The 15,818-nt window shown below is 48.0% G+C and overlaps 2 protein-coding genes and 1 non-coding gene across 3 annotated transcripts in view; 2 read left to right on the top strand and 1 right to left on the bottom strand.

Moving 5' to 3' along the window:
• LOC139023124 (protein TANC1-like) overlaps positions 1-3,629 on the top strand; it is a 36,868-nt gene extending 33,239 nt beyond the window's left edge. The window contains exons 8-11 of the mRNA XM_070435540.1: positions 11-45; positions 1,504-1,670; positions 3,404-3,575; positions 3,607-3,629. Of these exons, the coding sequence (XP_070291641.1) occupies positions 11-45; positions 1,504-1,670; positions 3,404-3,575; positions 3,607-3,629 (397 nt within the window). The remainder of the gene's footprint in view (positions 1-10; positions 46-1,503; positions 1,671-3,403; positions 3,576-3,606) is intronic.
• Positions 3,447-15,225, top strand: LOC111953361 (protein TANC1-like). The gene is made up of 15 exons (XM_023972587.2): positions 3,447-3,712; positions 3,967-4,167; positions 4,383-4,595; positions 4,806-4,928; positions 5,036-5,272; positions 5,551-5,757; positions 5,884-5,965; positions 9,290-9,423; positions 9,540-9,663; positions 10,684-10,859; positions 11,076-11,208; positions 11,461-11,552; positions 11,760-11,906; positions 13,519-13,619; positions 13,745-15,225. The coding sequence occupies exons 1-15, from the start codon at positions 3,686-3,688 to the stop codon at positions 15,201-15,203; spliced, it is 3,456 nt and encodes a 1,151-aa protein (XP_023828355.2). The 5' UTR covers positions 3,447-3,685; the 3' UTR covers positions 15,204-15,225.
• trnat-ugu (transfer RNA threonine (anticodon UGU)) lies at positions 7,546-7,618 on the bottom strand. The gene has a single exon. It is a non-coding gene; the product is annotated as a tRNA-Thr (tRNA).
• Positions 15,226-15,818: the final 593 nt, after the last annotated feature.

The following is a 15,818-nucleotide window of genomic DNA, read 5'->3' as shown; positions in this document are numbered from 1 at the left end:
CCTTCCGCAGGGGAGTCCTGGAGCCCATCGTAAACCTGCGGAAGGGTAGCTACTAACTTACTCCTGCAGTCTCCATGTTCTCACCCATGCTTCAAACCCCCCACCCCCTTCATCAACTTTTGTAAGTGTAACACCTGCAGCTGCTACTCACCAGCTAGACGTCACCCCCAACCYCTCCTCCTACAGTTTGATAAATTGTCATGGGCCCCCTGAAACAGTTGATTAGGACTCCGTGGTGGGTTCCTAGATCATTTTGGGATAATAAGGTCACTGGTTAAAAACGCTACAGACCGTGACACAATTCTAACTTCAAAAACGACATAACTTCAAACAACAACCTTTTTCACTTTGGGAGTATCCATATCAATCAATATCCCTAAGGCTGCATTTACACAGGCAGCCCAATTTTGATCTTTTGCCCAATTGTTGGCAAAAAAGCTGATCTGATTGGTTAAAAGACCAATTAGTTAAAACATGAATTGGAAAATGCAGCCTTAGATCAGTATTTTAGCAATGATCAGTGATCAGCATTATAAGGCTGCTTATACAGATTCTGATATTTTGACACTAATTAGTCTTCGGACCAATCAAATTAGCTCTTTTGCCAATAATTGGACAAAAGATCAGAATTGCGCTGCCTGTGTAAACGCCGCCTCGRTGCTTTAATCCAGTGTGTTATTCTTACTGTATGGGAAAAAACAAGAGGGCAGCACTTGCAAGGTCACTGCAGTACATAACAGGCCATATCAATGTAAAAGACCATCTCTGGTATATCTCATGATATAGTAGCCAGTCAGCCTGATCAATAGGTTGTTAGTTCAGTAGCCTCCACCACAAGCTCGTTCTAGAGGAATCAACACGTCCTCCATCTTTATGATGTGGATTAGTAGATGACTGGCAGAGTGTATGGAGTGATATCMCCTCCACACAGTCAGGAAGGGCTGTGTGAGGCTGCATCGACGGCTCAGGTAGACTGGAACAGGATAGATATGCCTCTGTGATCACCCCCATCTCCTGTCTTATTAAAAGTAATGGTTGAGATGATGAGGGCCCATACGGGAGACTGAGGAGAGGTGACTGGCGTTCTCACCCTCCATCTGAGGTGCAGTCCCTCTGTGACATTACTCATGAAGTATAAAATGGGAAAGGGGAATGGAAGCAGGGCTCTGGTCTAAAGTAGGGCACTACATAGGGACTAGGGTATCATTTTGGACGGACCCCGGGTTAGATATTCCAGAGCCTGCACACGTCGATCTCTTACCTCAACCATATCACTTCAAACAGTTGCGGCGGCATGTACAGTATTTCAAAATACGTTTGGAACGCAGCAGTTATGTGCATTACATTTGCGTTCTAAACCTGCTTCAATTATTGCCCGTATCTTATGTACTTGTTCTCTCTCTCACTTTCTCTCTTTTCCTCTCTCTCGCTCTTACTCCAACTCCCGCTCTCTCATCTTCCCCGTTTCTCCCTATTCCACCTCCCCTCTGTTTCCCTGTGTAGAAAGGAAGATCCCGGAAGAAGACTTCATCCTCCTGGTTGATGGTCTGAACGAGGCAGAGTTCCACAAGCCGGACTACGGAGACACTGTCGCCTCCTTCATCACCAAGATCGTCTCCAAGTTCCCCTGCTGGCTCAAACTGTTGGTCACTGTCAGGACCTGTCTGCTGGTGAGGAGAGGACAGTCACAAAGCTCAGATAAACGATCGTAACCAGTGTATGTGAGTGATGCATTGCCTCTACCCAGGGACCCAGTCTTTTGTTGGTACAGTACAGTCTATTAGACTCTTGTCTGTGCACCGTAGAAGCTATGGTTCGAGTCTCTGATACAGCTCTCACTTTCTCCTGCTACACTTGAACTAAAAGAAGCTTAGTAAATCTGGGTTTGCCCATAGTTCACTGGCCTTCACCAATGTGTCTCATACGGTATGGCTTTGCTGGTCTGACCCAGAGGAACAGTAGCTCAGTCTAGCTGGTCAGCTTACTCCACCAGGGCCTGTTGGCGGTGGTTTCCTCCAGCATGTTGGCTGGCCACTGATCCCTCCGGCTGCCTAACGCAGCTTTCCCATAATCCTCCTGGATTACCACCCCGGGCTGTAACGCTCCTGGGAGCCTGCCTGACGTTATGTAACAGGAGTGCTGAGGACACCACAGGCCACTACGGTGTGTGTGTGTGTGTGTGTGTGTGTGTGTGTGTGTGTGTGTGTGTGTGTGTGTGTGTGTGTGTGTGTGTGTGTGTGTGTGTTGGCAAGGGATGTTAGATGTTGATCCCCCTGCCTGCTCTCTATCCTCTCTCCTCTCCCAATTGGTCCTTTCACAGGAAGTTGCAAATATCCTGTTTTAGGCACGGCCCCATCGAGGTTGCTATGCAACCAGGGCACTGTGAAATCATCGGATCACCGCACTTTAATCAAATCGTGCATGCACAGCAAGGAAATGAAACAGCAATAATAATTTCATAATAACTTAGGTATTGCATTTGATTTATTAGTTTATRGCTGTCATTTTCTTCTCTTGGCTCAAACGTCACTATTTCTGATGTCATCTGAAGAGATTTGATATGAATCGGTGAGAAAGCTGGCGGAATGAGAGTCAGTGGTTTTGTGGCTCCCTATTCCATATATACAGYTGTAGAATCTTAATTTGATCACTCCTTTAGTGCTGAGAATTTTCATGCACCACAGGAAATGCAGATAAGACTTGTGTTTTACATAAATTCACTGAAAACCCGCAGTAAAACACGGTTATATTAATAGTATTGCACTTTTCATGTAGCCTAACTTTGGCCAGCACATTTTTCCCCGAACCACCAATCAAGCAACATTATGGACTAAACGTTCAAATCCTGTTGCTGCAGGTTTATTTTGCTGCGACAATCCTGGTCAAATGAAGATCCTACAAAAACAGTGCACGAATACAGTGTTACACAATTACTGTATTTCATGTTTCCGTGAGTCAGAAGAAGCAGCAGCTTGAAGAGATGTGATGGGTGCCATCTTCTCCCTGACTAATCTGTTGTCCTGGCACATACAGTACCACCATAGTGAGCCAAACACTGTTCTCATCCTCACTTGTATTATTCAGTGTTTTTTCCACTTTCAAGTTACCTGTCACAACTAGAAGAAAGGGTTCTCTCTGCTCTGAGGCAGGAGCTGGAGGATAGAATTGTACTGTGTTGTATTGATTTTGTACCGCAGACTCTTGGGTGGGAAGTTGCGGTGTGCTCCTGGGCTCATGGTTGTATTGCGTGTGGACTAAGTTCAACACTTAGATATAGCCAAGCTACATTTTGATCGAGAATGCAGTGTATGATATATACGGTTTCAGGAGACCCATTTTTGTCCGACATAAATCCACAACATATACAATTCGACAATAGAATCGCTGTCTCCCGTCTCCCCAGGAGATCACCGCCCTCCTACCCTTCTCCAGACTCTCACTTGACGACTTCCCAGAGAGCAGCGAGATCGGCGGGGACCTTAGCGACTACATCCAACACCGGGTCATCGTCAGCCCCGAGATTGCCGCCAACGTCACCACGCCCAACGGCACCGTCCCCGACCCCCTCCTCCTCAGCAAGTTCAACACCCACCTGGCCTCTCGCAGCCAGGGCTCCTTCCTCTACCTAAAACTGACCCTGGACCTGTTCCAGAGGGCCCACCTGGTTCTCAAGGGAGGCAACTACATGGTAGTGCCTGTCTCTCTGGCTGAGGTGAAGGAATTAATACATTTTATTTGACAAATCTTTCAAAATACATGTAGGGCTGGTTTCCCAGACAGATTAAGCCTAGTCCTGGACTGAACAGCATGGTCAATGGAGAATCGTTTTTAGTCCAGTACTACACTTAATCTGTGCCTGGGACACCAGCCCATAGAGTTGCTCCAGCTAAGGAAGTACAACACGCAGGATTCAAAACACAAACGAGTCAACAAACTTATTTCCATTGTGGTCCTCTTTATCATCAGGTGTACCTGCTGCAGTGCCATGCGGGGTTCGACGGGGACCAAACCTTTGAGCGGGTGCTGCCCGTACTCAACGTGGTGCTGGCCTCGTTACACCCGCTGACGGACGAGCAGCTGTTCCGGGCGCTGAACGCTGGGGGTGTGAGAGGAGAGATGTCCTGGGAGGACTTCCAACAACGCCTGGAGACCCTGGCCTCTGTCCTGGTGAGGAGAGAACATGTGAAAGACTATTGAGAAACGGTCATACCGTACGTTGTTAGCTAGATCAGGAAGTAGGCCAGGAAGTAGTATACAACCATTTCATTGAGTTACGTTCACTCTGTGGGAGTTGCACTTGGCTCCCAGTGATAGTAACTATCTCAGCMACTTGTGKATTTATGACAACAACCTCTGTCTRATCTTGTGTCRTGTCCCTCTAGGTGAGACGCAGGGACGGCACCCGCATGCTCTTCCAMCCCTCMTTTAGAGAGTGGCTAGTGTGGAGGGCGGACGGAGAGAGCACCGACTTCCTCTGTGACCCMAGGAGTGGCCATGCTCTGTTGTCCTTCATGTTCTCCAGACAGGAGGGCAAGCTGAACCGGCAGCAGACCATGGAGCTGGGACATCATATCCTGAAAGCACACATCTTCAAGGTACCAGCTAGTGTGTCTGAATGGACTACTAATGGGACGTTAATCCAAAGACTATCTGAGTTCAAATATTACAGTACAGTAGCTTCTCTCCTCTTCCTCTCTCCTCTTCCTCTCATATACTGGGGGGGGGGGGGGGGGGTTGATGGTGCGCTATGGAAGTATTGAACCAGAGTGTTTCTCTCTCCCTGTCTCTGCCTCCCTCTCTCTCAGGGTCAGAGTAAGAGGACAGGTGTGTCCTCCAGTGTTCTGCAGGCTCTGTGGGTGAGCTGTAGCACTGACAGCCTCTCTGCCGCCCTGGCCTCCCTCAGAAATCTCTACACACCCAATGTCAAGGTGAGACACACACACACACCTCTGCACACCCAACATCAAGGTGAGAGACTCACATGCACGCATATACATATACGCACAACTTTTTTAAATTTTAAATGTACCTACAGGTGAGTCGTCTGCTGATGCTGGGCGGGGCGAGTGTGAGCGGGCGTTCAGAGGTGCTTGGYCGTTCCCCTGTGCTGGGTGTGCACACCCACCTGGGTCACCTTGAAATGGTGTCCCTGCTGCTGGAGCTGGGAGCGCCCGTAGACGGAGCCTCGGACAGCGGCATGACCCCCCTCTGTCTGGCCGCCGCAGCAGGACACACAGGACTGGTCAGCCTGCTCTGTAAGAAGGGAGCCAAGGTCAGTGGTCAGTTGTTAGTCCCATGCCGTTATCTCACCTTGTTGACAATTCCACCAAATGTCAATCAAGTTGGAAGTTGATCTGCTGTGGTTGTTGCCCAGCTTTACCGTTTCATAAGTTAGAACTTATAGTCATGCATCATAATTATCTGCTTCTGTTTGCTCTTTGGTGTTTAGGCTAGGTTACTGTAAATGCGGTTGTGACAACTGYTGRTGTTMMAAGGGCTGTGTAAATACATTGGATTCATTGATTGATTGATCTGTGTTTCTCCCTCTAGGTGGGCCATGTTGATAAGAGTGGTCAGTGTGCCCTGGTCCATGCTGGGYTGAGGGGCCACCCAGACATCATCCACTACCTGSTGAACCAGGACTGGGGCYCCACAGAGGCCCCKGAGGGCCAACAGCAGCACGGTGTGAAGAGCAGTGTGAAGGGCCAGGCCTTACAACAGGCCCTGACGGCCGCCTGCAGCATGGGACACACTCACGTAGGCTACTGCATACACACACTGACGAACACACACACCGTGCGCTCTCTTCAGATGCAACCTTTGTGTATTGCTTATAATAGTTATGGTGTATAATTATTGCGCCTAATATTGTCTCGTTGTCAGGTTGCGAAGAGCTTACTGGAGCTGAAAGATGAAGATGTGGCTGTGCAGATAGACGCTCCTGACACGCTCTGGGGAGAGACGGGTACAGTGCACTTTCCCTTTGTCTGTATAATAATGTTTCTCTTCTTTCCTCATCCTCTGTTTTCTGCTGCTTGTTTCCGCTGCCTCTCGAAAGGTGGTTAGCTTTCGTTTGACCAAGCAGAGATCATTTGTTGTCATTCACTTCCCAGTGAGCCTCTCAGGTGGTCTCCACTTGCCCACTGTGCGTTTASTGTTTGCTGTGGCGTAGGATGCAAGCGAGGTGATATTGAGCCCGTGTGCTTGTTCTGGACTCAGAGATGTAGGTGAGCTCACTGGGGAAGAGAGGCTTGAAGAGTGTACAGTACTTGAGCTACTTTTAACCATCCGTACTTAAGATGGCAGGTTACACCGACTGACTTTAAGCGGCGGTGGTGGTAGTAATAGTTTGAAATGGATCATATATTGCATATTTTGCAGGTAGCCTAGCGGTTAAGAGCGAAAGGTCGCTGGTTTGAATCCCCGAGCTGACTAAGTGCAAAATCTGTCGATGTGCCCTTGAGCAAGGCACTTAACCTTAATTGCTCCTGTAAGTTTCTCTGGATAAGAGCGTCTGTAAAATGTTAAAAAGAGAAAGATCTGGTAATATTAGATTTATGATCCTGTTACGATGAAGCTGGTGTAGATATCAGATGGTWTTACMTCCATCTCCTAAAAGGATGTTCAGCAAACCTGTCTGGATTCTTATATCCATTATACTCTAACACAATCATAGGTGTTTCTGTGCTCTCAGTAAATACATAGGCCGGGGGATAGACAGCGCTCAACCACTGCCAATTGGAAGCATAAATACAAATGCTGGCTGCTGGTACCAACATTTGTAAGCCAATCCTGAATGAAAATAACCTGGCTAATGCAAATATAGACTACTAAATAGGCTATTGAAGGAAATCATGTATTTATGTTGATTACAGAGACCTGACTGGGCGATAAAATAAACAATAGTACCAATTTTAATGGCCTTTGTTTGTTTTTATTGTTTGCGTTTACCATTCAGTCTAGCATTGTTTCATTTTCATAAATATTGGTTTTACATCGACAAATCCTTCCATGGTAGAGTCTTGATACTCTGCTGTACACCGAATGATTTTCCCTTCAGCTCTTCTAATCTATTCGGTGAAATAAATCCTTGAATACTTTTCCCTGTGAAATTGTCCTCTCTCTATGCAAATGTGTTCCCGTGCCTGGTGGCTTCTCATTAGCGGAGAAGAATTAAGTTATTCTCCCCTTATTCTCCCTGGAGGCAGGCTACTGTCTGTCTGTGTGTCTACCTCTGTGGGTGAGACGCCAAAGGTTTACTGTACGTGAATGAAATAACATGGAACAGATAAATAACTTTCGTAGCTGTAGCAGCCGTGTGTCTGTCATCCACACAAGGTCAGTGACATATGTGAGAGTGGTCAGAAGTAGTATTTATAGCTGTGGGGAAGTAGTTGATAGAACTGGATAGCATTAATGGATCATGTTTTTAATCTTGTTGGTGAACTAGCTGTAGGAGCCATTCAACTCATTGGCCCCATTCAAAAATAGTATTTTCAATATGAGAACACCGCTTTTGAATCAAAACAGTTGATCCCACAATCAAGGCCCCAGCGAGAATTGAACTCGCGACCCCTGGTTTACAAGACCAGTGCTCTAACCACTGAGCTATGGAGCCTTACCTATTTGCACCTTACTGCAACAGGATATTTACACATCACACCCAGCGTACTCAAAAACAGACAGAAGACCACACCCAGAGACATATTTCTAAATAGATGGCTCTGGCCACACCTATTGTGACATCACTGACTCTACCACACAGCTGTTGGTTGGAGCAGTCTGGCCAAACCAGCTGAGCTAGGATGTTGGCACGAGGCCTCTCACGTCAGGGATTTCACCTGAAAGCCACAGACTCCTTGTCTGGTAAAAGCAACTGACTCTGACTGACAGCTCTCCTCTCACTGTGCATGTGGTCTGCACGTCAGCCAGGGTAACAGACTCCTCCACGTTTCTTCAAACTCTCCTAAGATATTTGACATTGACAACAGAAGCACAGCTGTTCAAGCATGAATCMGCATTTGCATATTGATTTATGAGTCAGTGATGCACGTCTGCCTTATCTTAGATTGAGAAGTGTTGAGTCACAAGACAAAGTATTCCCAAATGTATCAATCACAGCCACAATATTTTTTATTTATTATGAAAGTGTTTCGTTATCTCAACTTTTTGCTCTGGCGTGAAGGGAAATTAGATAACGGAAATGAAATGAGTGAGGTGATTTGTAATTGCGTATGTGCTCATGTGGAACCATCGGTGGGACAGATGGGGAGGGCGTACCCTACACTGCGCCCACAGATGTCATTCATGTCATCATTCCCTCCCCACTGGCTTCCAGAACCAGATGGGTGATGTCACCTCTCCTGTGAGTATTTCATCATCCTAGCCAAGGTGAAGCAGGAGGCTGCATCAAAGAAAATACAATTTCATTGGTTGCGTACACATTAAGTACACAGTGAAATGCTTGTGCTTCTAGTTCCGACAATGCAGTAACAGTCACTAAGGTTCAGGGCAGGGTAGTGGTGACTGTTGAACAGTCTGATGGCCTGGAGATAGTAGCTGTTTATCAGTCTCTCAGTCCCAGCTTTGATGCACTTGTACTTTCTCTGCCTTCTAGATGGTGGCGGGGTGAACAGGCCTTGGCTCAGGTCCTTGATGATCTTCTTGGCCTTCCTGTGACCGCAGCTTCCCTGGTCTGCACTGTCTGCTTGTGTCCCAAATGACACCCTATTCCCTATATAGTGCACTACTTTTGACAAGAGCACTATGGGCCCCGGTCAAAAGTAGTGCACTAATTAGGGAATAGGGTGCCTTTTGGGAGGTATATACTGTCTGGATGGATGCTCCATACCCAGGACTTGATGGCTGGTTTGGGCAAGCTGTGGCCAATAYCCATCAAATCTGTCTCTCTCTCTCTGCCAGGCCAGCTGTAAGACTTTTAACAGCCTCAGCTAAGAGCCTGCCTCTCTAGAGAGCATAGGGAGATATGGGCCCGGTCTAAAATAGTCTTTGAAAGTCATACTCGGGGGTGTGACGTTGTCTGTTCACAGTGTACTGTAGCTCACATTGCCTGTGCGGTGCCAATATTTTACTCTCGTTCAGGTGTTACTCGCTCTAATCTTGCTGTGTGTCCTTGAATTGTTGAGCAGTAGTGCTACAACTGCAGTACTACTAGAGTGAAGTACATTGTAACTGTCTCCAAACAATCAATAATACAAAATATTACTTTCATTCAGAGCACGGTGGTGAAGTAGATAGTTGACCACTGTTCTGGGGGTCTCTCTCTCAGCTCTGAGTGCGGCTGCAGGCCGGGGCAGGACAGAGACGTGCGTTTTCCTGCTGGAGAGGGGTGCAGGGGCGGAGCAGCCCAACCGGAGGGGGGTGGTCCCACTCTTCAGCTGCATCAGGCATGGACACCCCCAGGTGAGAATCATTCTGATGAATCTTTGTTACACTTCTAATTTTCCTGCTTTACAGCACTAATGGCTGTCCTTTCACTCATGCTCTCACTCTCTGTCTCTCTTCCCCCCCTCTCTCAGGTAGCAGAGCTGTTGCTGCAGAGCGGTGTGGACATTAACACCATCGATAAGCAGGGCCGCAGTTTGCTGATGGTGGCAGCCAGCGAGGGCCACCTCAGCACTGCGGACTTCCTGCTGACAAAGGGTGAGAGGTCCAGGGTCAGGGTCACATCATGGTACATGTCAATTCTCAGTGCACTAAGGGGGATAGAGTGTTATTTGAGATATTTTTTTTATTTCGTAGCTCTGAGATATACAGTATAGACTTTTATTATTAGGTACACCCCGTTCACAAAAATGGTTCGCTCCTACAGACAGTAAGTCAGGTGGCCGTGGCTTGCTATATAATGCAGGGAGACAGGCATCAAGGCATTCAGTTATGTTCATTTGAACTTTAGAATGGGAAAAACAAGTGACCTAAGTGACTTTGAGCGTAGTATGATCGTCGGTGCCAGGCGCGCCGGTTCCAGTATCTCAGAAACGGTAGGCTTCCTGGGATTTTCACGCACGACAGTGTCTAGGGTTTATCGAGAAGGGTGCGACAAACAAAAAACATCCAGTCAGCAGCAGTCCTGTGGGTGAAAACAGCTCGTCGATGAGAGAGGTTGAACGAGAATGACAAGAATGGTGCAAGCTAACAAACGGGCCACAAACAGGCAAATWATGGTGCAGTACAACAGTGGTGTGCAGAACGTCATCTCGGAACCCACAACTCGTCGGTCCTTGTCACGGATGGACTATTGCAGCACACCGGGTTCCCCTCCTATCAGCTAAAAACAAGGAAGAAGCGGCTCCAGTGGGCACACGATCACCAACAATTGAGGAGTGGAAAAACATTGCCTCGTCCGACGATTCCTGGTTCCTGTTGAGTCATGCTGATGGCAGTCAGGATTTGGCGTAAGCAACATGAGTCCATGGCCCCATCCTCCCTGGTGTCAACGGTACAGGCTTGTGGCGGTGGTGTACTGGTGTGGGGAATGTTTTCCTGGCACACGTTAGGGCCCTTGATACCAATTGAGCAGCGGTTCTATGCCCTGAAGAATTCAGGCTGTTCTGGAGGGAAAGGAAGGTCCGACCCAGTACTAGATGGGTGTACCTAATAAACTGTGTGYATGTCAGTCTCAGTTGCAGTGGAGTGAGCATGTTATTTCTGATCTGGTTCCAGGCGCGTCTTTAGCCTCTGTGGACAAGGAGGGCCAGACAGCTCTGAGCTGGGCGTGTCTGAAGGGTCAGAAGGACGTGGTGCAGCGCCTGGTGGAGAAGGGGGCAGAGATAGACCACCCTGATAGGAACGGACGTACCCCTCTCGACCTGGCAGCTTTCAACGGTGATGCAGAGACGGTGGGGTTCCTTCTAATACTGCAAACTGGAGAAAAMAATTGGTCCACGGACATAATTCGGATTTCGCTGCAACTGGCCTAGATCGTCTAAAACTGGCCTAGATTGTAGATTTTTAAAAACACAGTACTGAATTTACACAATTCCCTCCAGCACCTTTGGCCTTGTTTGAATCCTTTTAAAATGTTGTTTGTTTTGTGGTGTCCTCTACAACCACAGGTTCAGTACCTGGTGGAGAAGGGTGCGGTGGTGGAGCATGTGGACCACAGTGGGGTGAGGCCTCTGGAGATGGCTGTGGGCTGTAGGAACACTGCTGTAGTGGTCACCCTACTGAAGAAAGGGTCCAAGCTGGGTGAGTTGGAGTTGACCTGATCTGTCGGTGTTAAAGCCCTGCAGGGTCTTGAGGAAGGCTCTATCAACATCATGTATTTCACCCCTCTTTCTCTTCACTCCTTTCTACCTGCTAAAAGGCTACAGAACATCCCCTTATGATCGATCAGGTACTTTCTTTAGATACCTTTTAGAGCGTTCTGTGTGTGTGTGTGTGGTGTGTGGTGTGTGTGTGTGTGTGTGTTTAACCTGTGTTCTCTTACCTCTTGACCAGGTCATGCTACGTGGGCGATGGCCACATCCAAACCAGACGTCCTTCTCATTCTCCTACAGAAACTCATGGAGGAGGGAAACCTGCTGTATAAGGTGGGTTAACAACAAAAGGAAAACCTGATCTATCTATCTGCCAGCCAGCCAGCCAGCCAGCCAGCCAGCCAGCCAGCCAGCCAGCCAGCCAGCCAGCCAGCCAGCCAGCCAGCCATGAAAGTGTGTCCAATTAGAAAATCTGCTAGCCCCCTTCTCCAAATCAATGTCTGTATGTTCTCTCCATCTCTCCCTCCTCTCTCTCTCCAGAAGGGGAGGATGAAGGAGGCAGCCCAGAGGTATCAGTACGCCCTGAGGAAGTTCCCCCGAGACGGCTTCGGAGACGATCTGAAGGGCCTGAAAGAGCTCCGTGTCTCCTTGTACCTCAACATGTCACGCTGCCGCAGGAAAACCAATGTGAGACACACACACACATTACTCTATCAGTTGTTAATAGAATTGAACATTTAATAAAACTGCAGTTTTACATCGTCTGATATAGCTACACACTAGAAAATTAGCTATTTTATAGAATTTAACACTGAATGAAATGTCATTTCATGTTAATAGTATTGGAGTAGGTATAATAGATAGATCTTCATCTCATCTGGAGGGAGTGATCTAACACCCTTGTTTTACCAGACAATATAATAAGACTGTTATACTAGAGTAGTGGTGGTAAAATGGCATCCTCCGGGCAAATGAATAATGGAAAGATGCTATGATGTGATAGGGTCATCCTCTCCCATATACTGGAGTAATCACTCACTCACTCACACACACATGCAAGGTGGACGCGTGTGCACAAACACGTGCGCACACAAACCCACACGGAAAGAAGGGATCCTCCCCCCGTTGTTGCTGGTGGTTATTGGGTCAGGGGGAAGAGAGAGCTGGCTAGGCACACACACATCATCCACATTTCATCATGCTGCAGGTGAATAGAATAGGAGGGGAGTGGGAGTAGAGAGGCCATAAAAACTGGTATTAAACATTGAACAGTTATTTAGAGCTGTGGATTTCAAGACTGTGGTGTAATGCACACCTCCATCTCAAGGACGGAATCACACTGTGGTGTGCTTCATTAAATATTCACCTGAGAGGAATGAGGGGAGCAAGGAAACTCGTTTAAAAACAAGCCAACCGCATGCTCTCTAGGCATACCAGAGACGGATGGATACACTGCACGCAAGCATGCACACACACACACAGACAGACATATTGTACACGCATGTACACACACTAGGGCCACTAGAGGTGCTTATAAAATTGCCATTAAAGGCCCAGCTCAGTCAAAAACATGATTTACCTGTGTTTTATATATATTTCTACACTATGAGGTTGCAATAATACTGTGAAATTGTGAAAATGATGATAATGGCCTTTTAGTGTAAGAGCTGTTTGAAAAGACATCACCAGGTGGTAAATTAGTTAATAAACCAATAAGAAAGCGAGTTCCAAAGCTCTCTGTCAATAACAGCTAGTTTTCAGTTTTCCCCTCCCAGACAGTCAAAGCAAAATTATTACTTGAGAAATTCCTCTTTGCTAAGAAGCTATTTTAGTTAATATTTGAAAATGTTTATGAAAACAATGAGAGTAAGGTACTTAATTGTTAACCAGAAATAATTTAATATTGAGATAAAAACCGCTGCATTGTACCTTTAAGAGTCAATAGTTTTCATTTCCGACATCTGATTGGAGAGAAGCTATGAGCACCCGTCTGGAGAATCCATTAAGACACTAGGAGATAAAGCTGCTCTACTCTGAGCTGCACACAGATTAAGAATTCTCCAATTAAACAACACTGAATTCCTCATTCCAGTCACTTATAGTAATTGCAAAGTGTGGCGCTGTGTGGACTACCGCTGGATTCACACTGCACTCATTAACGCTCACAAACACATTACCCTGGCTAATGACCTTAAGACGTTGGTTTTGGCTTCTCCGTGAGATATTCAGGGTGGACAGAATTTAACAGTAAACATTCATAATTAACTGTTGAGTTTCTGTCCTCTTTTTCCCCCGACAGGATTTTGGTATAGCAGAGGAGTTTGCCACCAAAGCCCTGGAACTGAAACCCAAGTCTTATGAGGCGTTCTACACCAGAGCACGAGCCAAGAGGAGCAGCAGGTTAGTACAGACCAGTTCTCCCTTAATACTGATATAAAGGAAGGGACTAGAATGGACGGGTACAGTTTTGTCTAAGGACAAGACAAACTCACCTCACACTATATTCGCCTCATGTGTCCATCCAGGCAGTATGCGGCGGCGCTAGCTGACCTCAGAGAGGCGTCTCGGCTCTGCCCCACCAACCGGGAGATCCGCCGTCTGCTGACGCGTGTGGAGGACGAGTGTCAACAACAACAGCAGCAGTCCCCCAACACACCACAGGGCCAACAAGCAGCACACAGCCAGACTCCCGACGACCTCACAGAGAGGAGCCAGGACACAGAGAGGAGTTGTGATACACAGAGCCAGGATGAACTAGATGATGATTATGAAGAGATAGGGGGAGAGGAAGAGCCCTCACAGAACCCCTATGGACCCAACAGGCCCAAGAACCCCTATGGACCCGACAGGGCTCTCCCACCAGTACCAGGCGCAGTGGGCTTAGCTCCCCTGGACCCCAGGCCTGGTTCCCCTCTGGACGAGTCCACACAGACCAACCTGTCTCTGGACAAGCAGGGCCCTGTCCTGCAGGGTCCTAGACAAAACCAAAGCATGAAGACCAAGCAGCAGCACTGTAACTCCCTGCAGGTAGGGGGCAGACCAGGGGGCAGGCCTATGTCTCTGTGTGGCCCCTCCAGCCCCCTGCCAGGCAGACACATCTCTACCTCCCTGAGACCCAGCCCTGGCCTGGGCATTGACATCAGCCCTCTGCCCTCTTCCACAGACCACCAACTGGGGCTCACCCCTGCCAACCACCACCACTCCTCATCTGTGCAGCCCTTCCAGGGCCACTCCTCTAGCCTGGCTAGAGGAACAGACAGGCTCTCAGCCCACCACGGCACCACACTGGACGGACAGGCTGGGTCCCTCACCCCTGGGTTTGGTAAGGAGGTAAGGAGGGAGGGTCCTGGGGGGTCGGCTGGCCCGGGTCTGCGTTCTGGTGGTCAGACGGGCAGTATGAAGGCCTCCAGCTCTAGCAGTAGCTTAGCCTCCAGCGGGACCCTGTCAGACAGCGGCAGGATCCAGGCACCTCAGGGGCCCGACGTGCCTCGCCCCAGACCGGGTAAACCAGAGCTCAAGCCTCGTCCCTTCATGGGGGTGAAAGACAAGGCAGTGCGTGTCCAGGGGCAGCCCCCACCTGGACTGGGCTGGCAAGGTCAGCCTCACTCCCAGCCACTCTCCCCTGAAGGTCTAGAGAACCAGAGACACAGCATGGCCCCTATGGACAACATCCAGGGATTAAATAATGAGTTCAAGCAGAGGTCCTCTTATGCGGAGCCACTGCAGAGCCAGACTCCCCTCCAGGTGCTCAACGGGGCCCAGGCTCAGGCCCAACACCTGGCCCAACAGGCTCAGGCCAAGGCCCTGGCTAGGGAGTTTGGAGACAGGTTCTACCACCGGGAGCCAAGACCAGGTCCAGCTGCAGGCCTACATCACTCCTCCCAGTTCCCAGACGGGAACCACCGGCAGGCAGGGCTCACCAGAGATAACCCAGCCATCCTACCCATCAAACCTAAACGCTCCTTTATAGAATCCAACGTCTGAAACTGACCATACATTCAGTCAAGCACAACACAGGTGCAGGAACACCATAACACACTTTCTCATGTATTTCCAGAGAAACGTGGCAGGGAATGTTTCAAGCTTCTTCTAATCTGACTCTTGTAAAGTGCACAGATGTATGTGTGCACTGCGTTTTAAGACTTAGCAGTATTGAGGCTTTTGTGCTTTTTGCTAAGCATGCCTAGGAGCAACTCCAGTAAGCCAACAACACAGTGCACATAATCAGACCTGGGGAAAACACCATCTAGTTACCAGCCCAATAGTGACCATAGCACAAGCAGTATCTACTATGGGCCATTAAACCAATGTTAACTATGATGTAGTTTGTAAAGAAAACAGCTGAAGGGTTTCAGATACTAATGGTACGAGAGCCATTTGATTAAACGGTTGGCTAATGTCGGCACGCATATTGAACTGGGATTATTTATACATTAGATTTGTATGTTGTTCTATTTATAGATATATTCAGTGGGGAGAAACAAGATTGTACACTGCGATTTTGCATGTTTTCCTACTTAACAAAGCATGTAGAGGTCTGTAATTTCTATCAATTGGGTACACTTTCCAACGAGGAGAGGACGGAATCTTAAAAACAAA

This window comes from Salvelinus sp. IW2-2015, linkage group LG27 (genome assembly GCF_002910315.2).
Source record: "Salvelinus sp. IW2-2015 linkage group LG27, ASM291031v2, whole genome shotgun sequence".
Classification (NCBI taxonomy): Eukaryota; Metazoa; Chordata; class Actinopteri; order Salmoniformes; family Salmonidae; genus Salvelinus; species Salvelinus sp. IW2-2015.
Note: the sequence above shows the minus strand (reverse complement) of the source record. Positions and strands in the feature narration are given on the sequence as shown.